The sequence below is a fragment of the Oncorhynchus tshawytscha genome, linkage group LG33, assembly GCF_018296145.1.
Source record: "Oncorhynchus tshawytscha isolate Ot180627B linkage group LG33, Otsh_v2.0, whole genome shotgun sequence".
NCBI classification, from domain to species: Eukaryota; Metazoa; Chordata; class Actinopteri; order Salmoniformes; family Salmonidae; genus Oncorhynchus; species Oncorhynchus tshawytscha.
In genome coordinates, this window is record NC_056461.1 from 29,446,770 (window position 1) to 29,471,206 (window position 24,437).

Genomic DNA, 24,437 nt, shown 5'->3' on the forward strand with positions numbered 1-24,437 from the left:
GTCGGTAGCCAGTTCTGATTGTAGTGTAATGAAACAGGCAAAGAGAGTGAGCTCATCTCTGGTGGTTGGCGAACCCCCAACCTTCTGGCCTGTAGCCCTGTGTGGGATCAACTGTGCCACAAAAGCTTGCTGAAGTGGTGAAGTTGATATCCGCGTTTATGAACATAGGGTTACTACAGTTATTGTTTTTGTGATCGTAAACATTATCTGTAATTATTTCTATGGGGGGAGGGTTTTCCATTTATTTTACTGTACAAGGGGAGGGTCTTATGAAAATATATTTTGCATTGGGGCGGGGGTGTGCATTTTTTTTATGACGCATAAAGTTGGAACAGCCCCTCCCCACAATACATTTGGATCTGTCCCTTATATAAACACACAATGAATCTCTATCTATCTAGACAAGATTGATGATGAGTTGGAGATGACCATGGTGTGTCACAGGCCTGAGGGTCTGGAGCAGTTGGAGGCCCAGACCAACTTCACCAAGAGAGAGCTACAGATCCTCTACCGCGGCTTCAAGAATGTACGCACAGCCTTCTCCCTTTCTTTACTGTCTGTCTATCTTTGTCTTCTTTTCCTCTCGCTTTCTGCCTGTCTTTACTCTATCTCTCTCCCTGCCACTTATGTATACTCCTGCTTATGTTGATTCTCATCTTCACAAGTGTTTGTCAAAGCTCTGTTCTCTTTCATCTGCGACTCCAATATGTAAATGATTTTAGCTTCGCGCCTTCATCACTTCATATGGTGCTAATCAGATTGTACGGCCTGCAGCCAGAACAACTAAGCCTATCATACACCATAGCAGCAATTACATGCTGCATTACCCATATAAACCGAACATTTTTTAAATAAAATATATATAAACATATATTCTCTACATACACACATGCTCAAATACCCACCCACACATTGACATATACACCCACATACAAGTTATATGGAAATTGCTAGTTAATTTCCAGTTAATTAGATGTCAGATTTGATTGACGCTAATTCTCTGTAACCATGGGTGGTGCCATTCGAGGGTAAATGATTGGTTGGTCTGGCCGTTACCCAGAAGAAGCTGCATTATTTTAGCTTGAAATAGTGTTTTCACATGGTTTCCACAGGAGTGTCCGAGTGGAGTGGTGAATGAAGAAACATTTAAACACATCTACGCCCAGTTCTTCCCCCATGGAGGTACAGTACAGCCAGACACCTCTCATTTAGACACACAACATGCCCTTCCTTACTTGTTTGGGACTCATTTACTAGCACTACTATGGGATTATAAAATCTCATGCCTGTATCTGGTTGTGTTGCAGATGCCAGCACTTACGCTCATTATCTCTTCAATGCATTTGACACAACAAACAATGGATCCATTAAGTTTGAGGTAAAAACCAAACACCATCACTATTACTCAGTGGACAGTTTAAATCAGGGGAGGCAACTAGATTCAGCCGTGGGATGATTTTTGTTGGAGCCGATGGACGGCGGACCAGAACATATTTATAATAATTTGTACACTGCAAATTGACCACAACTAAACCCAAAAAGAGATTGTAATTTGAAAGTAAAAATACATTCATACCTTGATTACATTGAGATACAATCATATAATGTATATTTTTTTATTCGTGGGAATACTTTGGAACAGATTTCCTAAATTCAACATTTTCTTTTCCCTGAATAAAAAAAAGAAGAAAGAACCCCCCCCAATATAAACATGTTTTTTTTTCTTTACTGAAAACTTTTGGGCGCCAAAAGAAATCACTCGTGGGCCACCTGTTGCCGACCCCAGCTTTAAAGGAAGGAATGTGAAGAATTATGTCTTATCTTATTCACTCACTTATTCACTATTTTATCTTTAATCTCGCTCATGTGACTCTCAGGAGTTTGTAATGGGACTGTCTACACTGCTGCGGGGCACTATGAGAGAGAAGCTGGAGTGGACTTTTCATCTTTACGACATCAACAACGATGGATACATTAACAGAGAGGTCTCTGTTTGTATTTACATGTCAGTTATGTATTGAAAGATTCACATATGAAGTAATCTTGTTTTAATACCGTTTGTATTTATGTGTTTCAGGAGATGACTGAGATTGTGAGGGCCATTTACGACATGATGGGGAAATATACCTACCCTGCACTCAAGGGAGATGTCCCTAAACAGCATGTGGATGCTTTTTTCCAGGTGACTTGATATCCTAGAGTATAATGTAATATTAAAGCACATGCATACTCTACCCCTTAGTAGGGCACAACAGTTTAAACCACATAACAATTTCATACTTACCTAAAAATTTACATTTCACTCACTTTTTCCCTTCCCACAGAAAATGGATAAAAACAAAGCTGGAGTTGTGACTTTAGAGGAGTTCATTGTCGCATGCCAGGAGGTATGTATAGAACATGCATGTTTATACATTTTATATTGCTGTTGGTGTCCACAGTGCATTCGGGAAGTATTCAGACTCCTTCCCTTTTTTCACATTTTGTTACATTACAGACTTATTCGAAAATGAATTAAACAAAACAAATGATCTTAAATCTACACACAATACCCCATAATGATAAAGTGAAAATAGGCTTTTATAGATTTTAGCTAATTTATTAAATATATATATATATTTTAATATTTTTTTTGTTATTGAATATTATTAAAACATACAATCTACGTGCAGTGAAGCTGCTCAAAATTTACATTACAATCAGTCATCTAACCGGCTCTTGTCCAGAGCGACCCACAAGAGCAACCAGGGTCAAGCACCTCACCCAAGGGCACGTCTCCCACCAAGTCAAAATGGGGACCCGAACCAGCGACCTATCGGCCTCCGGCCCAAGCTCCCAACCGCCAGGCCACCAACCATCCAAGATCCTCCAGCAGTTCTCAGAGAGCTGCCCCTCAACCATCCGAGCTGCAACATTCTGTCTTACCATCTTTCTCCTCTTCTCCCCTCAGGATGAAATGATGATGAGATCCATGCAGCTCTTCGAAAATGTGATGTAAAAAAGGAGCCGATGGAAGGAAGGAGAGAATTAGATAATGAGAGAGATTGTGTGTGTGTTTCAGTGCATTCGTGTGAGTTCATGTGCGCATGTGCGTGTGTCCACACATGTTTGTTTATCCGTGCGTGTCTGTCAGAGTGGATGAATGTGGATGTATATCTATCTCTCTCATCCTCTCATCTAACTTGTCAGCATTCATATGTTTGCCAAATAATGTCTCTGCCTGGCTACCTGCCTGGGTATGGATCAGATGAAGCCAGAACTGCTGAGAGAACCCTGGACTTGCTAGTCATATTGCTGAGCCTGGGAGTATGCAAACGAATTACCTGGAAAATGCTTTCTGCCTTTTTATGTGACATAAAGGTTTGTAAATCAGATGATCATACAATATAGACTGCAGTGTGACAAGGCTGAGAAAACTCAAACCCATACGCTGCTCCCCGATTAGGCCTATGTGGAAACTCCTGAAAGACTCCTGACCCCTACCTGTCAAACACTGAAACTACGCCAGGATACTTTGGGTTCTTTTGACTGTTCTTTTTGCCAAAATAGATGCATGCTTGAGCCAGAGGGATTCCTCCCTCCCTACCATAGAAATAGAATCATGATTCTACGTCTATGCGCCCTACAAACCATTAGTTTGTCCAGGACTTGGACCTTCAAACTCATTCATTCAGTGATTGATTTATCGATAGCTATGATCTACATATCTGCTTATTTATTAATGTGTTTATGCTCGAAAAATATGAGGTTGTCCTAATGTATTATTTGTTTGTTTTAATTGTTGTTTCTGTTTCACTGTTGTCGTGGTGACCTCTGTACCTCTGTTGGCTTGGCTGTCGCACTCCTGTTTATCCTTGTAATTGTGTCTGTCCCTGACTGATGCCTGTTCTACTGTATGCTTATAAATACACCTAATAGACTTGGTTGATGACTGATGATACATCCTCTTGTATGATGGCTGGATCAAACTAATGATAGAAAATTAACATCTGAGTAACTCAACGTGAAAGGTGATGGTCATTGGTGTTTTGACTTGTCTGTTGAAGTGTGTAGTGAGGGACACAGGACTTAAGCTAAACCCCCAAACTCATCACAGGACAAAACCAACATTCTTCTAATGTGAAACAACTATAATTTTTCTTCAACTAATTACTAATTTGTGCTGACTTTGTCAGTTCCTCCTCAGTGTACATTATGGCAAATAGATACAGTGCATTCGGAAAGTATTCAGACCCCTTCCCCTTTTCCACATTTTCTTGTGTTACAGCCTTATTCTAAAATTAATTAAATTATTTATTTGTCTCGTCAATCTACACACAATACCCCATAATGACAAAGCAAAAATAGGTTTCTAGAAATGTTTTCTAATTTATTAAATATAAAAAACACATTATTTACGTAGGTATTCAGACCCTTTGCTATGAGACTCGAAATTGAGCTAAGATGCATCCTGTTTCCATTGATCATCCTTGAGATGTTTCTACAACTTGATTGGTGTCCACCTGTGGTAAATTCAATTGATTGGACATAATTTGGAAAGGCACACACCTGTCTATATAAGTTTTCACAGTTGACGGTGCGTGTTAGAGCAAAAACCAAGCCGTGAGGTCGATGGAATTGTCCGTATAGTGCAGAGACAATATTGTGTCGAGGCACAGATTTGAGGAAGGGAACCAAAATATGTCTGCAGCATTGAAGGCCCCCAAGAACACAGTGGCCTCCATCATTCTTAAATGGAAGAAGTTTGGAACAACCAAGACTCTTCCGAGAGCTGAAGAAGGGCCTTGGTCAGGGAGGTGTCCAAGAACCCAATGGTCACTCTGACAGATCTCTAGAGTTCCTCTGTGGAGATGGGAGAACCTTCCAGAAGAACAACAAATACAGGTGTGCCAAGCTTGTAGCGTCATACACAAGAAGACTCGAGGCTGTAATCGCTGCCAATAAAGTACTGACAAAAGGGTCTGAATACTTATGTAAATGTGATGTTTCAGTTATTTTGTATAAATTTGCAAATGAATAGTTGAGTTTGTAAAGTTTGAAAAGAGGAAAGTTGTCTGACTATTTTACAAATACACTATAGATATATATTGATTGTTGCAATTATTTTTGCCTCAGGTTTCAAAGGGGTAAATAATGATGAATGATAATCAGCGCTTAAAACAATCTGAATATAAAATGTAACAAAGAGGTTCACCTCATACAATACTCTTATCTTTGACTGAGACAGATAGGAGAGAGCTTAAGCTTTCATGTTGTGTTGTACATTGCAAATGCTACCAATAAAATGTTTCGAGAAAATGTGTGTGTGTGTGCACAGAGGGAGAGGAGAGAGAGAGAGAGAGGGATCTCTGGATTAAATAAAATATGAAGTTAGTCAGTCAAATGAAATTACATTTTATTGGTTACATACACATATTTAGCAGATGTTATTGCGGGTGTGGCAAAATGCTTGTGTTCCTGGCTCCAACAGCACAGTAGTATCTAACACAACTCTAAAAGTAAAATAATAATATTAAGAAATATATAAATATTAGATCGAGCAATGTCGGAGTGGCATTGACTAAAATACAGTAGAATAGAATATAGTATATACATATGAGATGAGTAAAGCAGTATGTAAACATTATTAAAGTGGTCAGTGATTCTAAGACTATGTATATAGGACAGCAGCCTCTAAGGTGCAGTGTTGTGTAACCGGGTGGAAGCTGGCTAGTAATGGCTATTTAACAGTCTGACAGCCTTGAGATGGAAGCTGTTTTTCAGTCTCTCGGTCCCAGCTTTGATGCACCTGTACTGGCCTTGCCTTCTGGATGATAGCGGGGTGAACAGGCCATGGCTCAGGTGGTTGATGTCCATGACTATCTTTTTGGCCTTCCTGTGAAATCGGGTGCTGTTGGTGTCCTGGAGGGCAGGTAGTATCAAATAATTTTATTTGTCACGTGCCGAATTTAACAGGTGTAGGTAGACCTTACCGTGAAATGCTTACTTACAAGCCCTTAACCAACAATGCAGTTCAAGAAATAGAGTTAAGAAAATATTTACTAAATAAAGGGAAGACATTTTATAAAACAAAAAAGTAACAAGAAAATTAAATAACAATAACGAGGCTATATACGGGGGTACTGGTACCGAGTCAATGTGCGGGAGTACAGGTTAGTCAAGGTCATTTGTAAAGTTACCATGCATAGATAAACAGTTTGCCCGCGGTGATGTGTTGGGCAGACCACACCACCCTCTGGAGAGCCCTGCGGTTGCGGGCGGTACAGTTGCCATACCAGGCGGTGATACCAGGTAGTGATAATGTTTGTGAGGCTTTTAGGGGCAAGACAATTTTTTTCAGCATTCTGAGTTTGAAGAGGCACTGTTGCGCCTTCTTCATCACACTGTTTGTGTGGGTAGACCACTTCTGATCGTCAGTGATGTGTACGCAGAGGAACTTGAAGCTTTCCACCTTCTCACGAGCAGTGTTGGAGCAATGATTGGATAACATGTATGATGTTATCCAATCATTGCTCCAACACTGCTCGCGAGTGTCTGCGTAGCCAGGCTCTAAAATAGAACTTTGTTCTATTTGTTGTGCTTGACACGCAAGTCCCGCCTCTCCCATCTCCTCGTTGGTTTTTAGGAGCATATACCCACGTGCCATCTTCTCATTGGTTTTTAAGAGCATATACCCATGTGGGTGATTGAAGATGAACTGAAGTCCACAATCCAGTCCTGTTGGTAGTGCACCTTAAAACTGTCTGCCAACCGCCATATAAAGTCCAAAAAATAAGAAGCCCGAAGGAGGAGAGATTACTGGAAATTAACTGTGGGATTAATCGTAGAGGAGTGGAGGACCTTGTGCATTTCAGGTAAAATAACAACCTGATGTTAATATCCCAGGACAAATTTGCTAACAACAGCAAGCAGCTAGCTAAATTGCCATACATGTTTTTTTTAGCTGTCCCCAAATTAATATAGTTGGTTCAGAGTTCGTTTTGACATTTCAACCTGTGTGTCCTGATCGTGTCTGGTGTTGGTAGACAAAATCAAGAAGCGGGATGGCGGACGCAGGTCAGCGGTTGAATTGCGACTCCACTTTGTCTCTAATGATCATGAATATTTATAAATACGCCTCTTTCAGTAAATAACTGTGATGATTGGGCTATACCAAAGAAAATCGTCCATCAATCTAGAAAGGAGGTGTGGCCATTGAGTCCGTGTAGCGTATGTCTGCGTTGAAAGAGGTATTTCAGTTCATTTCGGAACAGCCCGCTGTTAGTAGTCAAATTGAACGGGATGGACGAGGAACAAATGGGGCCACAGACCTTTCTCTATGGTGAGATGTTTTTTTTAAAGTAACATAATTTGGTGTTTTCAGTGTAGTTTCAAATCCATGTCAACTAGTTAGCAAGAAAAAGAGCTGTTCATCAGACGCCAACATCGCACGAGGTAGCTACACAGCCAGCACTATGGCTAGCTACAGTAACTAATGTTAGTTAGCTAAAATTAATTGGGCGATGTGAGTTTCGTCAATGTATGGTTCAATAACGTTACGATTTCTGAATACAATGTCATTAGTTACAATGCTTGGGAATGGAAATAATGTACCCAGTTGTCAGCTTGGTAGATAGCCACGAGACATGGACGGTATTATAGTAGTTAGCTTGCAAACCATCTTGAGACCTTTTTTTAGTAGTTCGCTAAATTGGGTAATGCTTTCATCATATTGGTTCCCTGGTTGATTTAATTTGTTGTGGTAGTTGGGCCAGACTGATAAGTTCACATTGCTGGACAAATTTGACATTACAGGCGATGTTCCACAAACTACCGGGCTAGCTAGTTGGCCCTCCATGCGTCTGAACACGTGTTTTAAAAGATGGCGCACAAGGCCGTCTAGAAACGTGCTCATGCAGTGCAGCAAGATGTTCGCATTGCCTAAGTTTCTAGTTTTGGCTAAAGCTGTTTTAACTAGTTACCTGTGATAATTGATCCACTTTCATTAAGTTAACATGTTATTGTTAAAGACGTGACATTAACTCCCAGATTGAAATGGTGATTGGACAATTAAAATAATACGTGAATTCCAAATGGTACATGTGGTTTTTGTAAGTAGTTTGACTCGCATAATGCTCATAGCAGCATGTCTAAGAGCTAGTTAGTTGCATTGAACACGTTCCCTTTGTCAGGGCTCAAAACTCTTCCAACCACGTGAGTATGTGACCCATATTTTGGCCTCATCTCAGTCACTTCAAACTGGGAGATGTCCAGTAATGGGCAACCTTATCCACAAGTTAACGGTTTGGGTGCATGCTTTTCCTTTTCCAGGAACGCAAGTGATTCAACATGGCATAGTCTTCAATTGAGTCGTTATTAGTTGCATCAGCTGTTTTACTGGCTGAAAAAATGCCTGAAGACCCACCATTTTATTACAGGATAAGAAATTGCCTAGCCCAACAATGCCATCAACTAAAGGAAAGGGGTACAATGTAGTATTTCCACATATGTAATTGACACTTTTTTTCAATAGGGTGCGAGTTGAAATCTGGGAAGGATGTTGTCTTCAACCCAGAAGAGGATGACTTTGAGCACCAACTGGACTTAAGGATGGTGAGTGTTACTGGTGCTTATTTTATATAATATGAATTGATGGCAATATTTCTGTTTAACCATTTCTTGTTATAGGTATGATAAACTATTTATTAACTTTATGTCTCCTGTTGATTGGTCTTAGGTGTGTGTGGACCCCAGCACCAAGGATGAGCTGCATGTTGTAGAGGTGGAAGGACAGGACGCAGAGGGTGAGAAGGTGAAGGCTGTGCTAGCTGCGCTCAAACCCTCCACCTTGCCAAGTGTGAGTAGTCAGTCGTCAATACTTCTATTCTATCCCTGAGTGGGAGATGGTGGTTGTATGGCCTTGTGTAGAGTTCATGTCTATTGAGCAGTTAATTGTGTGTTGCAGGTGTGTCTTAGTGGGTTCGCAATCACATCCCCAGCAGTTTTCCGTCTCAAGGCTGGTTCTGGTCCAATCCACATCAGTGGCCAGCACCTTGTCAGTGAGTATTGCTTATCTCAGGACTGTGTTACTCCCATGGTATCTTTGGTGCTGCCATGGCCTCTGTAGTCAGATGATAGTTGTTGAGATGACTTACTGATTTCAACACTGCATACCAAAAGACTGAAATATCAAATACAGAGAAATATTTGATTTTTGTTTTAATGTCTTTATTAACTCCTCTAGGGTAGTGGGTAGCATTTGGAATCCATTCAGGAAGTAGGATTATTTTGTTTTAGTTTTCTATTCAGTGCCATTACAGTATCCATTTACTTAGGACTTAAATTGCAGTTCCTATGCCTTCCACCAGATGTCAAGTCTTTAGCAATTGTTTCAGGCTTGTATTCTGAAAAATGAGGGAGTAAGAGCAGTCTGAGTGGACCCTGCTGTGTCACAGAGCTTTTAGGCTAACAACCTGAGGATTGAATATAAACATCATTTGACATGTTTCTGAACTTTACGGATACAATTTGGATTTTGTCTACCTGTTGTGAGTGCGTTTGAGCCTGTGGATTACTGAAGAAAATGCACTAACAAAACAGGTTTTTGGATATGAAGAGACTTTATCGAACAAAAGGAACATTTATTGAGTAAATTAATCACTTCTGTGTGCAACCATATGAAGATCATCAAAGGCGCGTGTTTCATTTTCTCTATTTCTGACTTGTGTAATTCTTCTACTTGGCTGGTTACTGTTTGTAATGATTTGTCTGCTGGGCGATGTTGTCATATAATCTTAACCTCTCTGGGATATGTGGGATGGTAGCGTCCCACCTGGCCAAAAGCCAGTGAAAATGCAGAGCGCCAAATTCAAATAAATTACTAAAAATCTAACTTGAAATCACACATGCAAGATACCAAATTAAAGCCACACGTTGTGAATCCAGCCAACACTTCAGATTTCAAAAGGGCTTTTCTGCGAAAGCAAACGAGGCTATTATCTGTGGGTAGCACCATGGTAAACAAACACTGACAAGCATATTTCAACCCACCAGGAGTGACACAAAATGCAGAAATAAAGATATAATTCATGCATTGCCTTTAAGCTTCTTTGGTTGGCACTCCAATATGTCCCATGAACATCGCAAAGGGTCCTTTTGTTCGATTGATTCCGTAGATGTATATCCAAAATGTCAATTTATTTGGCGCGTTTGATCCAGAAAAACACCGGTACCAACTTGCGCAACATGACTACAAAATTTCTAAAAAGTTACCTGTAAACTTTGCCAAAGCATTTCAAACCACTTTTGTAATACAACTTTAAGGATTTTAAATGTAAATATTAGCTAAAATTGAAGGCTGGATGATCTGTTCAATACAGGAGGAAAACAAGCTGTAGCTAGCTTTCAGGTCACGCGCCTCTAACAGTCCTCTTCACTCTAGCTTCGTTCTGAACAGTGTTCCTTCGTTACACAAAGGAAAAACCTGTACCAATTTCTAAAGACTGACATCCAGTGGAAGTGGTAAAAACTGCAAGAAGTTCCCTTAGAAATCTGGATACCCATTGAAAAGAGGGACCTAAAAAAACACAAAAATAATCTGAATGTTTGTCCTCTGGTTTCGCCTGCTAAATAAGCTCTGTTATACTCAGACATGATTCAAACAGTTTTAGAAACTTCAGAGTTTTCTATCCAAATGTACTAATATATTGTATTCTGGGGATGAGTAGCAGGCAGTTGAATTTGGGCATGCTTTTCATTCAAAATTCCAAATGCTGCCCCCTATCCTAGAGAAGTTAGTTGTCATATTCTATCTACTCAAAGTTAACGTGTTTTTCCACCAGTGATGGGAGGAGACCAAACTTTCGACGAGGACGACGATGAAGAGGAAGCGGTACAAACGCCCAAGAAAAGGGCTGCATCAGTACCAGCACTTAAATCTCAGGTTGGTCCCGGATACTGGTCTTTGATCCAACACGCCAACGGGGAAATATATACATTTTGTAATGCAAGTTATCTGGTGCCCTAATATCGCATGGCCTCCCTAGTCAAAGATGATCTTTGTTGAGCTGATTTACTGATGCATTTTCAACACTGCTTACCAAAAGACTGAGACTGAAGAGGGTCATTCCCATTTCTGAATGTTATCCACTCTTTACTCTTGCGTCACATCCTCACCTCATGACACTTACCATATCCTTCCCTTTCTCCTCTTCACAGAAGAAGATGAAGATGGATGACTATGAGGAGTAAGTGTAGTGTTTGACTGACTAACCAATGTTCCATGGTGAGGTTTAATCTAGAGTTGATTTGTAACATCTCTTTAGGGATGATGATGATGAGAGTGAGGCTGAAGAAACTCCTGTTAAGGTGAGTGCATTTATTTGCCCACCTGTAAATATTTAGTTCAGTCTATTTTCATTCTACCTTTGAAAATGACACAAGAAACCTCTGTTTTACTCAGGTTAAGAAGACTCTGTCCAAACCTCAGACTCCTGCCCAGAATGGAAAGGGCCCTAAAGCCAACACACCAGCTGGCAAACAGGTAGTCCTCTTCACACATCTTCTGCCCTACCATCACATTGTTTCTAGTCAAAGATGATATTTGTTGAGCTGATTTACTGATGCATTTTGAACACTGCTTACCAAAAGACTGAGACTGAAGATGACCACTCCTGTATCTGAGTATTGTAGTGATGCACGTTAGTCATGTTACATGTCTTGTCTAACAAGTTCTGTTTTTCAGTCAAATATGCCTGGTGACAAAAATGGCCAGACCCCCAAAGCAACCCCTAAAACACCTCAGACCCCCAAACCAGTCCTCACCATCCCTGAGCTGAAGGCCAAGATGAAGGCGACTATGGAGAAGGTGGGTGTATGTGTTCTGTCTTGATGTATATACTATCTGGAAATGCACTTGCCTAAAACGGAGATGGGATGAACTGATCTAGCTGATGTATGTTAAAGAACTGTTAACCAAAAGACTGACTGAACACAAGATTAAAGGGACACATCTGAATACCTATAGTAATGTCATATTATTTCAGGGAGTGAACCTGCCTAAACTCCAGCCCAAGTTTGAGAGCTTTGTGAAGAACAGCTTCAGAGTCACAGACACCAAGGTATGGTAATGCTCCCCAGGAACGTTGTGAAATTTGACCTGTCTGGAACGTAATGTGGTTCAATTGGAAGTTTGTGAAATGACAACCATAGTGCTGTTGGAAAACATCCTGGAAGAGCAATGAAGACTTGGTTTTGATCAGCAGTGAGAAACACCAGTACCTCTAAAGTTTTGAGCTCTCACTATGACATTATGATTTATGCTTTGGTAAATGTTTTTCCCATCTTTTTTCAGGCAATGGCTGAACTGTGGAAGTGGAGACAGACTGTGGAAGACAAAAAATAAATATTTTGGTAAACCTTTTCTGATTTATTTTGCGACCCCCCTCGACCTGCTCTGGCCTCTCCTGGCCCTTCCCATGTCAATCAAACTTCTGCAGCCCGTCCAGTCCCCGGTGTACTGCTGTGGCACACCGACTAATATGGAACTAATGACTGAGCCCCTGACCCTACCAGCACCACGACCCTCTCAGAGGGTGGGAGGGGTGATACTATTCCAGCTTCCATGTGGGTAGACCTGGGAAAACCCACTTGGAACATAACATTTTGTAAATGTGTAAAATACATACTTGCTACTGTTTGAATGTAGCATTTTTAAAGTCTGGTCAGTTGGTTTTGAAGGACTGTCCCTCTGGCAGTTTGGAAGGTATCTGTTCATGCATGTTCTTTTTGGGGGGTATGTTATGTCATCCATAAGCTGTTGGGTGTCTGGATGCTCTTGTCCAGCCCTTCCAGAGGGTAGGTTCCTCAGGGTCTGATATGTTAACATTGAACACTTAATTTAAGACAATATGTTAACTGGTCCAATCAGGTTTTAAGTCATGCTCACGGTTTTATATTTTGCTGTAAGGGTTGAGTGAAGCAGCTAATGCACCGGTGTCAAAGATGTCATCTGAAAGTTAATAAATAATATTGTATCATACCTGCTTTGTGACCTTGTAACTTCTGTTCTATTGAATTGCTATACAATGTAAAATTAACAGCTCTCTAGCCACAGGAATATTGTGATCTGCAATAAAAAAATATTGGGGGAACACTTGCATTTTATTGATGACTACATGGTACAGTATAATTGTGACCCCTATCTGCATGGCTGTTAATGAGCATAAGGATTAATGCTGTGGATGGTGTTCCAGTTTAATACCATAATAGACTTAGTCTGAATTACAAAATACCTTATGGTTGATCAACTATTGGCCTACTCTAATACTCATTCAGACATGAAAAGGGACATTGTCTGACCAGAAACTACAAGAAAGTTGATTTTTCTTTGTTGCCCATAGCAACTGCAGAAAACTACAATTTGTGAATTAGGCTTTTTATTAGTCCTGTATGAGCAGAGAAACTCCCCACCCCAGAACATGGTCTGCAGTCTCACTACTGCTGTCCACTAGGGGGTCTACTAGGTCTCGTTTGGTTTTTCGCATACACAATCACTTGTCACATCCTCAAGGTCTCATCACTGTTATGCAGTTTCCAACTTTGTCTCACATCAGGCTAAATGTCAATCTCCGTTTGGCAGACATTGCTGCGACTAGACAGCACTGCTATTCCTTGAAGGCCTGCCACCTCCAGGACCTCCATCACTGATCAAATCAAATTTGATTTGTCACATACACATGGTTAATGTTAATGCGAGTGTAGCGAAATGCTTGTGCTTCTAGTTCTGACAATGCAGTAATAACCAAGTAATCTAACAATTCCCATACTGTCTTATACACAAGTTTAAGGGGATAAAGAATATGTACATAAAGATATATGAATGAGTGATGGTACAGAGCGGGTTAGGCAAGATACAGTAGATGGCATCGAGTACAGTATATACATATGAGTATGTAAACAAAGTGGCATAGTTAAAGTGGCTAGTGATACATGTATTACATAAAGATGCAGTAGATGATATAGAGTACAGTATATACGTATACATGTGAGATGAGTAATGTAGGATATGTAAACATTAGGTAGCATTGTTTAAAGTGGCTAGTGATATATTTCACATAAATTCCCATTATTAAAGTGGCTGGAGTTGAGTCAGTGTGTTGGCAGCAGCCACTCAATGTTAGTGGTGGCTGTTTAACAGTCTGATGGCCTTGAGATAGAAGCTGTTTTTCAGTCTCGGTCCCAGCTTTGATGCACCTGTACTGACCTCGCCTTCTGGATGATAGCGGGGTGAACAGGCAGTGGCTCGGGTGGTTGTTGTCCTTGATGATCTTTATGGCCTTCCTGTAACATCGGGTGGTGTAGGTGTCCTGGAGGGCAGGTAGTTTGCCCCCGGTGATGCATTGTGCAGACCTCACTACCCTCTGGAGAGCCTTACGGTTGTGGGCGGAGCAGTTGCCGTACCAGGCGGTGATACAGCCCGCCAGGATGCTCTCGATTGTGCATCTGTAGAAGTTTGTGAGTGCTTTTGGTGACAAGCCGAATTTCTTCCGCCTCCTGAGGTTGAAGAGGCGCTGCTGCGCCTTCTTCACGATGCTGTCTGTGTGAGTGGACCAATTCAGTTTGTCTGTGATGTGTATGCCGAGGAACTTAAAACTTGCTACCCTCTCCACTACTGTTCCATCGATGTGGATAGGGGGGTGTTCCCTCTGCTGTTTCCTGAAGTCCACAATCATCTCCTTAGTTTTGTTGACGTTGAGTGTGAGGTTATTTTCCTGACACCACACTCCGAGGGCCCTCACCTCCTCCCTGTAGGCCGTCTCGTCGTTGTTGGTAATCAAGCCTACCACTGTTGTGTCGTCCGCAAACTTAATGATTGAGTTGGAGGCGTGCGTGGCCACGCAGTCGTGGGTGAACAGGGAGTACAGGAGAGGGCTCAGAACGCACCCTTGTGGGTCCCCAGTGTTGAGGATCAGCGGGGTGGAGATGTTGTTGCCTACCCTCACCACCTGTGTGGCTATGAATAGTCCTACCCTTACAAATAGCTATTGGTGATGCTGAGATATACAGTACCAGTCAAAAGTTTGCACACAACCTACTCATTCAAGGGTTTTTATTTTGACTATTTTCTACATCGTAGAATAATAGTGAAGACATCAAAACTATGAAATAACACATATGGAGTCATGTAGTAACCAAAAAAGTGTTAAACCAAAATTTGTTTAATATCTTAGATTCTTCAAAGTAGCCACCCTTTGCCTTGACAGCTTTGCGCACTTGGCATTCTCTTAACCGGCTTTACCTGGAATGCTTTTCCAACATTCTTGAAGGTGTTCCCACATATGCTGAGTACTTGTTGGCTGATTTTCCTTCACTCTGCGGTCCAACTCATCCAAAACCATCTCAATTGGCTTCAGGTCGGGTGATTGTGGAGGCCAGGCCATCTGATGCATCACTCCATCACTCTCCTTCTTGGTCAAATAGCCCTTACACAGCCTGGAGGTGTGTTGGGTCATTGTCCTGTTGAAAAACAAATGACAGTCCCACTAAGCGCAAACTAGATGGAATGGTGTATCGCTGCAGAATGCTGTGGTAGCCATGCTGGTTAAGTGTGACTTGAATTCTAAATCAAATCATATTTTATTATTCACATGCGCCGAATAAAACAGGTGTAGACCTTACAGTGACATGCTTACTTACGAGCCCCTAACCAACAGCGCAGTTTCAAAAAATACAGATAAGAATATGAAAAATAAGTAATATAACAATATATGCAGGTGGTTACCGATACAGTCAAAGTGCGGGGACACTGGTTAGTTGAGGTAGTATGTACATGTAGGTAGAGGTAATTAAAGTGACTATGCATAGATGACAACAGAGAGTAGCAGTGGTGTGGAGGGGGGGTGGGGTGGCTAATGTAAATAGTCTGGGTAGTCATTTAACTAGATGTTCAGGAGTCTTATGGCTTGGGGGTCGAAGCTGTTTAGAAGCCTCTTAGACCTAGAATTGGCGCTCTGGTACCGCTTGTCGTGTGGTAGCAGAGAGAACGGTCTATGACTAGGGTGGCTGGAGTCTTGGACAATTTTTAGGGCCTTCCTTTGACATCGCCTGTTATGGAGGTCCTGAATGGCAGGAAGCTTGGCCCCAGTGATGTACTGGGCCATTCGCACTACCCTCTGTAGTGCCTTGTGGTCGGAGGCCGAGCAGTTGCCATACCAGGCAGTGATGGTGCAGCTGTCAAAACTTTTGAGGGTCTGAGGACCTATGCCATATCTTTTCAGTCTCCTGAGGGGGAATAGGTTTTATCGTGCCAGCTTCACGACTGTCTTGGTGTGCTTGGACCATGTTAGTTTGTTGGTGATGAGGACGCCAAGGAACTTGAAGCTCTCAACTTGCTCCACAGCAGCCCCGTCGATGAGAATGGGGGCGTGCTCAGTCCTCTTTTTCCTGTAGTCCACAATCATCTCCTTTGTCTTCATCACGTTGAGGGTGAGGTTGTTGTCCTGGCACCACATGGCCAGGTCTCTGACCCCGTTCCTATAGGCTGTCTATGTGTCATCGGTGTTGGAGTCGTGCCTGGCTGTGCAGTCATGAGTGATCAGGGAGTACAGGAGGGGGCTGAGCACGCACCCCTGAGGGGCCTCTGTGTTGAGGATCAGCGTGGCGGATGTGTTGTTACCTACCCTTACCACCTGGGGGCGGCCCGTCAGGAAGTCCATGATCCAGTTGCAGAGGGAGGTGTTTAGTCCCAGGGTCCTTAGCGTATTGATGAGCTTTGAGGGCACTATGGTGTTGAACGCTGAGCTGTAGTCAATGAATAGCATTCTCACATAGGTGTTCCTTTTGTCCAGGTGGGAAAGGACAGTGTGGAGCGCAATAGAGACTGCATCATCTGTGGATCTGTTGGACGGTATGCAAATTGAATGTGTGTCTAGGGTTTCTGGGATGATGGTGTTGATGTAAGCCATGACCAGCCTTTCAATACACTTCATTGCTACAGACGTGAGTGCTACGGGTCGGTCGTCATTTTGGCAGGTTACCTTAGTGTTCCATGGCACAGGCACTATGGTGATCTGCTTAAAACATGTTGGTATTATAGACTCTGACAGGGAAAGGTTGAAAATGTCAATGAAGACACTTGCTAGTTGGTCAGCGCATGCTCGCAATACACGTCCTGGTAATCAGTCTGGCCCTGCGGCCTTGTGAATGTTGACCTGTCTAAAGGTCTTACTCACTCATCGGCTGCGGAGAGCGTGATCACACAGTCTTCCGGTACTGCTGGTGCTCTCATGCATGTTTCAGTGTTATTTGCCTAGAAGCGAGCATAGAAGTTGTTTCTCTCATGTCACTGGGCAGCTCTCGTCTGTGCTTCCCTTTGTAGCCTGTAATGGTTTGAGCATCAGAGCCGGTTTAGTACGACTCAATCTTAGTCCAGTATTGATGCTTTGCCTGTTTGATGGTTCGTCGGAGGGCATAGTGGGATTTTTTATAAACTTCCAGGTTAAAGTCCCGCTCCTTAAAAGCGGAAGCTCTAGCCTTTAGCTCAGTGCGGATTATGAATGTAATCCATGACTTCTGGTTGGGGTATGTACTTACGGTCACTGTGGGAACAATGTCATCGATGCACTTATTGATGAAGCCAATGACAGATGTGGTGTACTCTTCAATGCCGTTGGAGGAATCCCGGGAACATATTCCAGTCTGTGCAAGCAAAACAGTTCTGTAGCTTAGCATCTGCTTCATATGACCACTTTTTATTGATCTAGTCACTAGTGCTTCCTTCTTTCATTTTTGCTAGTAAGCAGAAATCAAGAGGATGGGATTATGGTCAGATTTGCCAAATGGAGGGCGAGGGAGAGCTTTGTATGCATCTCTGTGTGTGGAGTATAGGTGGTCCAGAGTTATTTTCCCTCTGGTTGCACATTTAACAAGCTTACAGAAATGTGGTAAAACTGATTTAAGTTTCCCTGCATTAAAGTCCCCGGCTACTAACGCCACCTCTGGGTGAGTGTTTTCTTGTTTGCTTATGGCGGGATACAACTCATTCAATGCTATCTTACTGCCAGCCTCTGACTTTGGTGGTATGTAAACAGCTACAAAGAATATAGATGGAAATTCTCTCGGTAGGAAGTGTGGTCTGTAGTTTATCATGAGAACCTCTACCTCAGGCGAGCAAAATAGCTCGAGACTTCCTTAGATATCGTGCACCAGCTGTTGTTTACAAAAATACATACAGTGAGGGAAAAAAGTATTGGATCCCCTGCTGATTTTGTACGTTTGCCCACTGACAAAGTAATTATCAGTCTATATCAGTCTGTAATTGTAATCTCAGCTCGTTACCTGTATAAAAGACACCTGGGAGCCAGACATCTTTCTGATTGAGAGGGGGTCAAATACATATTTCCCTCATTAAAATGCAAATCAATTTATAACATTTTGACATGCGTTTTTCTGGATTTTTTTGTTGTTATTCTGTCTCTCACTGTTCAAATAAACCTACCATTAAAATTATAGACTGATAATTTCTTTGTCAGTGGGAAAACGTACAGAATCAGCAGGGGATCAAATACTTTTTTCCCTCACTGTAGACCGCCGCCCCTTGTCTTACCAGATGCCGCTGTTCTATCCTGCCGGTACATCATATAACCAGCCAGCTGTATATTGTCGTTCAGCCACGACTCCGTGAAAGCATAAGATGTTAGAATTTTTTATGTTCGGTTGGTAGTTTAATCTTCCCAATAACTCGTCCATTTTATTGTCCAAAGATTGCATGTTTGCTAACAGAATTGAGGGAAGTGGGGGTTTATTCAATCACCTCCGAATACTCAGAAGGCAGCCCGCTCTCCGGCCTCTCTTTCTCCGTCTTCTCTTCATGCAGATCACTGGGGTCGGGGCCTGTACCCGAGGGAGCCGTATATCTTCCGCGTAAGGCTCGTCAGATTTGTGAAAGAAGAAAAATTATTCTGCTAGTCCGTGGTGAGTAATCGCAGTCCTGAGTTATTTTCGGTCATTAGAGACGGTAGCGTTAACATTATCTACAAAATGAGTAAAAAAATACGTTACAAACAACGCAGATAAACAAACAAAAAAACATAATAAATTACTGACTGTGTCACCAACAAAGCACACCCACACCATCACACCTCCTCCATGCTTCACGGTGGGAACCATACATGCAGAGATCATCCGTTCACCTACTTTGCATCTCACAAAGAATGGAGGTTGGAACCAAAAATGGCAAATGTGGACTCATCAGACCAAAGGACAGAATTCCACAGGTCAAATGTACATTGCTCGTGTTTCTTGGCCCAAGCAAGTCTCTTCTTATTATTGGTGTCCTTTACAGTGGTTTCTTTGCAGCAAATCGAGCATGAAAGCCTGATTCACACAGTCTCCTCTGAACAGATGAGGTTGAGATGTGTCTCTTACTTGATCTCTGTGAAACATTTATTTGGGCTGCAATTTCTGAGACTGGTAACTCGAATGAACTTGTCCTCTGCAGCAGAGGTACAGTTGAAGTCGGAAGTTTCATTCAAACTCGTTTTTCAACCACTCCACAAATTTCTTGTTCACAAATTATAGTTTTGGCAAGTTGGTTAGGACATCTACTTCATGCATGACACAAGTAATTTTTCCAACAATTGTTTAAAGGCAGATTATTTCACTTATAATTCACTGTATCACAATTCCAGTGGGTCAGAGGTTTACATACATTAAATTGTCTGTTCCTTTAAACAGCTTGGAAAATTCCAGAAAATGATGTCATGGCTTTAGAAGCTACTGAGGCTAATTGACCTCATTTGAGTCATTTGGAGGTGTACCTGTGGATGTATTTCAAGGCCTACCTTCAAACCCAGTGCCCCTTTGCTTGACATCATGGGAAAATCCAAATAAATCAGCCAAGACCTCAGAAAAAATGGTAGACCTCCACAAGTCTGGTTTATCCTTGGGAACAGTTTCCAAACACTCGAAGGTACCATGTTCATCTGTACAAACAATAGTACGCAAGCCTAAAAACCACGGGACCACACAGCCGTCATACCGCTCAGGAAGGAGACGCGTTCTGTCTCCTAGAGATGAATGTACTTTGGTGCGAAAAGTGTAAATCAATCCCAGAACAACAATCCCACAACAACAAAGGACCTTGTGAAGATGCTGGAGGAAACAGGTACAAAAGTATGGGATTATGGCATCATGAGGCAGAAAAATGATGTGGATAGAATGAAGCAACATCTCAAGACATCAGTCAGGAAGTTAACTTCTTGCGTATCATTGGGAAGCTACTGTCCCACCTTGCCCAACATCCGGGGAAATTGCAATGCGCGAAATTGCAGTGCGCGAAAATTGTAATATTAAACATGAATGAAATTACAAGTGTTATACATCAGTTAAATTTTTTACTTCTTGTTAACTTATTGCGTCGAGCCATCCCGGATCCGGGATCGTGAATACAGCCGCAAGCTCATTACCATAACGCAACGTTAACTATTCATGAAAATCGCAAATTAAATGAAATTAATATGAAATTAATATGCTAGCTCTCAAGCTTAGCCTTTTGTTAACAACACTGTCATCTCAGATTTTCAAAATATGCTTCTCAACCATAGCAAAACAAGCATTTGTGTAACAGCTAGCGCAGCTAGCAATCACAAGGGTCCAATCTACATAACAAATGGTCCTTTTGTTTGATAAAGTCCTTCTTTATATCCCAAAAAGTCAGTTTCATTGGCGCGCTTGACTAAGTAATCCACCCAGTTCCCTCGTTCAAAATGCATACAAATGAAACCCTTAAATTACCAATAAACTTCTTCCAAACATATCAAACAATGTTCCTAATCAATCCTCAGGTACCCTAATATGTAAATAAATGATACAATTTAAGATGGAGAATACCGGAGACCATTACCGGAGATAAATAAAGAAGTGCACACCCTCTCTGGAACGCGCAACAAACACTACAGCCAAAATATGAGCCACTTAGAAAAACTACAAATTCTAGCTCATTTTTCAATCAAAAAACGAGCCTGAAACTCTTTCTAAAGACTGTTGACATCTATTGGAAGCCATAGGAACTGCCATCTGGGAGGTCTTCCTTTTATATCCCCATTCCCAGCCATTGTTATCAGTGGTGAGCTGAAAAACAAATTCTGGATGGATTGTCCTCGGGTTTTCACCTGCCATATCAGTTCTGTTATACTCACAGACATTATTGTAACAGTTTTGGAAACTGTAGAGTGTTTTCTATCCAATACGAACAGTTATAGGCATATCCTAGCTTCTGGACCTTAGTAACAGGCAGTTTACTTTGGGCACCTCATTCATCCAAACTTCTGAATACTGCCCCCTAGCCCGAAGAAGTTAAAGCTTGGTCGCAAATGGGTCTTCCAAATGGACAATGACCCCAAGCAGACTTCCACAGTTGTGGCAAATGGCTTAAGGACAACAAAGTCAAGGTATTGGAGTGGCCATTACAAAGCCCTGACCTCAATCATATAGAACATTTGTGGGCAGAACTGAAAAAGTGTGTGTGAGCAAGGAGGCCTACAAACCTGACTCCGTTACACCAGCTCTGTCAGGAGGAATGGGCCAAAATTCACCTAACTTATTGTGGGAAGCTTGTGGAAGGCTTTCCGAAACGTTGGACCCAAGTTAAACAATTTAAAGTCAATGCTACCAAATACTAATTGAGTGTATGTAAACTTCTGACCCACTGGGAATGTGATGAAAGAAATATAAGCTGAAATAAATCATTCTCTCTACTATTATTCTGACATTTCACATTCTTAAAATGAAGCGGTGATCCTAACTGACCTAAGAGAGGGAAATTTTACTAGGATTTAATGTCAGGAATTGTGAAAAACAGAGTTTAAATGTATTTGCCTGAAGTGTATGTAAACTTCTGACTTCAACTGTAACTCTGGGTCTTCCTTCCCTGTCGCGGTCCTCCTGAGAGCCTGTTTAATCATAAGGCTTGATGGTTTTTGCAGAAGTACTTGATGAAACATTCAAAGTTCTTGAAATTCTCTTCTTAGTTGAGCTGTTCTTGCCATAATATGGATGTGGTCTTTTACCAATTAGGGCTATCTTCTGTTTACCACCCCTACCTTATCACAACACAACTGCTTGGCTCAAATACATTAAGAAGGAAAGAAATTCCACAAATTACAAATTAAATTGAAATGCATTCCAGGTGACTACCTTTCACCTTTATTTAACTAGGCAAGTCAGTTAAGAACAAATGTTATTTACAATGACAGCCTACCCCGGCAACGCTGGGCCAATTGTGTACCGTCCTATGGGACTCCCAATCATGGCAGGATGTGATGCTGCCTGGATTTGAACCATGTACTGTAGTGACTCCTCTTGCACTGAGATGCAGTGCCTTAGACCACTGTGCCAATTGGGAGCCCAAAGAGAATAGTTGAGAGAATGTTGCTGTCAGAGTGTGCAAAGTTGTCATCAAGGCAAAGGGTGTCTACTATAAAATATATTTTGATTTGTTTAACACTTTTTGGGGAACTACATGATTCCATATTTGTTATTTCATAGTTTTTATGTCTTCACTATTATTCTTCAATGTAGAAAATAGTAAAAATAAAGAAAGACCCTGGATTGAATAGGTGTGCCCAAACTTTTGACTGGTACTGTATGTTATAATTTTGTTTGGATCACATTCATAATGGACACAACACTCAGACCTATCCATCTCCCCCAGGTAGGCTGAATGTGAGTCAGCAGCACTCAGGGAGAGGGGCTTTGATGGAGAGAGTCTTTTTATGGTCTCTGTGGATCTCCTCACCCCCTGTAAGTGCCTTAGATCTGTCGAATAGGCTAAATCTGCCCTGGTCAATGTGTTGTGTCCAAGAGAGCGTTAGTGATATGGATCTTTATGGTGCAGTTCAGTTTGCATTGAAGTTGTGTGTAATGACCATGTTGTGCAGATATTACATTGTATATGTAAACAACACAGTAGCTATGGAGACCAATAGAACAACACACATAAAGAGAGTGATTCAAAGCAAAAACAAGAGAATACTTTTTTGTCATTAGGTTTTAGTTAGTTGTTTACATATTTATCAAATACAAAGTATAATACATCGGGAGGCATCCTGTTATCATCCATCTGTTGCACTACCTCAAACATTCCCAGATGTCTCATAGGACGCAGGTCGAGTATGCCACCCTCATGCCCGTCCCAGTGAATGGGTATAGCCTGACATGAATAAAACAGCTTCCTCTTACGGGATTGCTTCTTGCTCCACTGGCACATGTTATTCTTCTAAAATAGCCCTTGAGCTGTGTATTAACCATTCAATTAAATATATATATTTATATATACAGTGGGGGGAACAAGTATTTGATACACTGCTGATTTTGCAGATTTTCCTACTTACAAAGCATGTAAGAGGTCTGTAATTTTTTATCATAGGTACACTTCAACTGTGAGAGACGGAATCTAAAACAAAAATCCAGAAAATCACATTGTATGATTTTTAAGTAATTAATTTGCATTTTATTGCATGACATAATTATTTGATACATCAGAAAAGCAGAACTTAATATTTGGTACAGAAACCTTGGTTTGCAATTACAGAGATCATACGTTTCCTGTAGTTCTTGACCAGGTTTGCACACACGGCAGCAGGGATTTTGGCCCACTCCTCCATACAGACCTTCTCCAGATCCTTCAGGTTTTGGGGCTGTCGCTGGGCAATAAAGACTTTCAGCTCCCTCCAAAGATTTTCTATTGGGTTCAGGTCTGGAGACTGGCTAGGCCACTCCAGGACCTTGAGATGCTTCTTACGGAGCCACTCCTTAGTTGCCCTGGCTGTGTGTTTCGGGACGTTGTCATGCTGGAAGACTCAGCCACAACCCATCTTCAATGCTCTTACTGAGGGAAGGAGGTTGTTGGCCAAGATCTTGCGATACATGGCCCCATCCATCCTCCCCTCAATACGGTGCAGTCGTCCTGTCCCCTTTGCAGAAAAGCATCCCCAAAGAATGATGTTTCCACCTCCATGCTTCACAGTTGGGATGGTGTTCTTGGGGTTGTACTCATCCTTCTTCTTCCTCCAAACACGGCGAGTGGAGTTTAGACCAAAAAGCTCTATTTTTGTCTCATCAGACCACATGACCTTCTCCCATTCCTCCTCTGGATCATCCAGATGGTCATTGGCAAACTTCAGACGGGCCTGGACATGCGCTGGCTTGAGCAGGGGGACCTTGAGTGCGCTGCAGGATTTTAATCCATGACGGCGTAGTGTGTTACTAATGATTTTCTTTGAGACTTTGGTCCCAGCTCTCTTCAGGTCATTGACCAGGTCCTCCCGTGTAGTTCTGGGCTGATCCCTCACCTTCCTCGTGATCATTGATGCCCCACGAGGTGAGATCTTGCATGGAGCCCCAGACCGAGGGTGATTGACCGTCATCTTGAACTTCTTCCATTTTCTAATAATTGCACC

The 24,437-nt window shown here is 41.8% G+C and overlaps 2 protein-coding genes across 6 annotated transcripts in view; both read left to right on the plus strand.

Annotated features, from left to right (window-relative positions):
- Positions 1-3,924, plus strand: part of LOC112231111 (Kv channel-interacting protein 1) — a 51,252-nt gene extending 47,328 nt beyond the window's left edge. For all 4 annotated transcript variants that reach the window (XM_024397673.2, XM_024397674.2, XM_042311454.1 and 1 more), the window contains 7 exons: positions 402-526; positions 1,113-1,182; positions 1,308-1,378; positions 1,878-1,985; positions 2,078-2,182; positions 2,325-2,387; positions 2,951-3,924. In XM_024397673.2, coding sequence (XP_024253441.1) covers positions 402-526; positions 1,113-1,182; positions 1,308-1,378; positions 1,878-1,985; positions 2,078-2,182; positions 2,325-2,387; positions 2,951-2,998 — 590 coding nt within the window. In that variant the 3' untranslated portion in view covers positions 2,999-3,924. The remainder of the gene's footprint in view (positions 1-401; positions 527-1,112; positions 1,183-1,307; positions 1,379-1,877; positions 1,986-2,077; positions 2,183-2,324; positions 2,388-2,950) is intronic.
- Positions 3,925-6,701: 2,777 nt separating this feature from the next.
- On the plus strand, positions 6,702-13,018 carry LOC112231112 (nucleophosmin). 2 transcript variants are annotated; one of them, XM_024397677.2, is made up of 11 exons: positions 6,702-6,854; positions 8,513-8,592; positions 8,717-8,836; positions 8,945-9,038; positions 10,821-10,921; positions 11,197-11,225; positions 11,304-11,346; positions 11,441-11,521; positions 11,723-11,845; positions 12,024-12,098; positions 12,332-13,018. In XM_024397677.2, exons 2-11 carry the CDS (start codon positions 8,590-8,592, stop codon positions 12,380-12,382), a joined length of 720 nt encoding a protein of 239 aa, XP_024253445.1. In that variant the 5' UTR covers positions 6,702-6,854; positions 8,513-8,589; the 3' UTR covers positions 12,383-13,018. The 2 variants fall into 2 exon arrangements, with proteins under 2 accessions (XP_024253445.1, XP_024253444.1); XM_024397676.2 differs by lacking the exon at positions 6,702-6,854 and adding an exon at positions 7,171-7,321.
- The last annotated feature ends 11,419 nt before the right edge of the window (positions 13,019-24,437 follow it).

Bases quoted from the DNA above. Each gene is read 5' to 3' on its own strand.
- LOC112231112 (XM_024397676.2), top strand. From the start codon at position 7,282: ATGGACGAGGAACAAATGGGGCCACAGACCTTTCTCTATG. The intron at 8,593-8,716 runs GTGAGTGTTACT...GATTGGTCTTAG, and splicing joins ACCAACTGGACTTAAGGATG to GTGTGTGTGGACCCCAGCAC. The intron at 11,846-12,023 runs GTGGGTGTATGT...ATATTATTTCAG, and splicing joins TGAAGGCGACTATGGAGAAG to GGAGTGAACCTGCCTAAACT.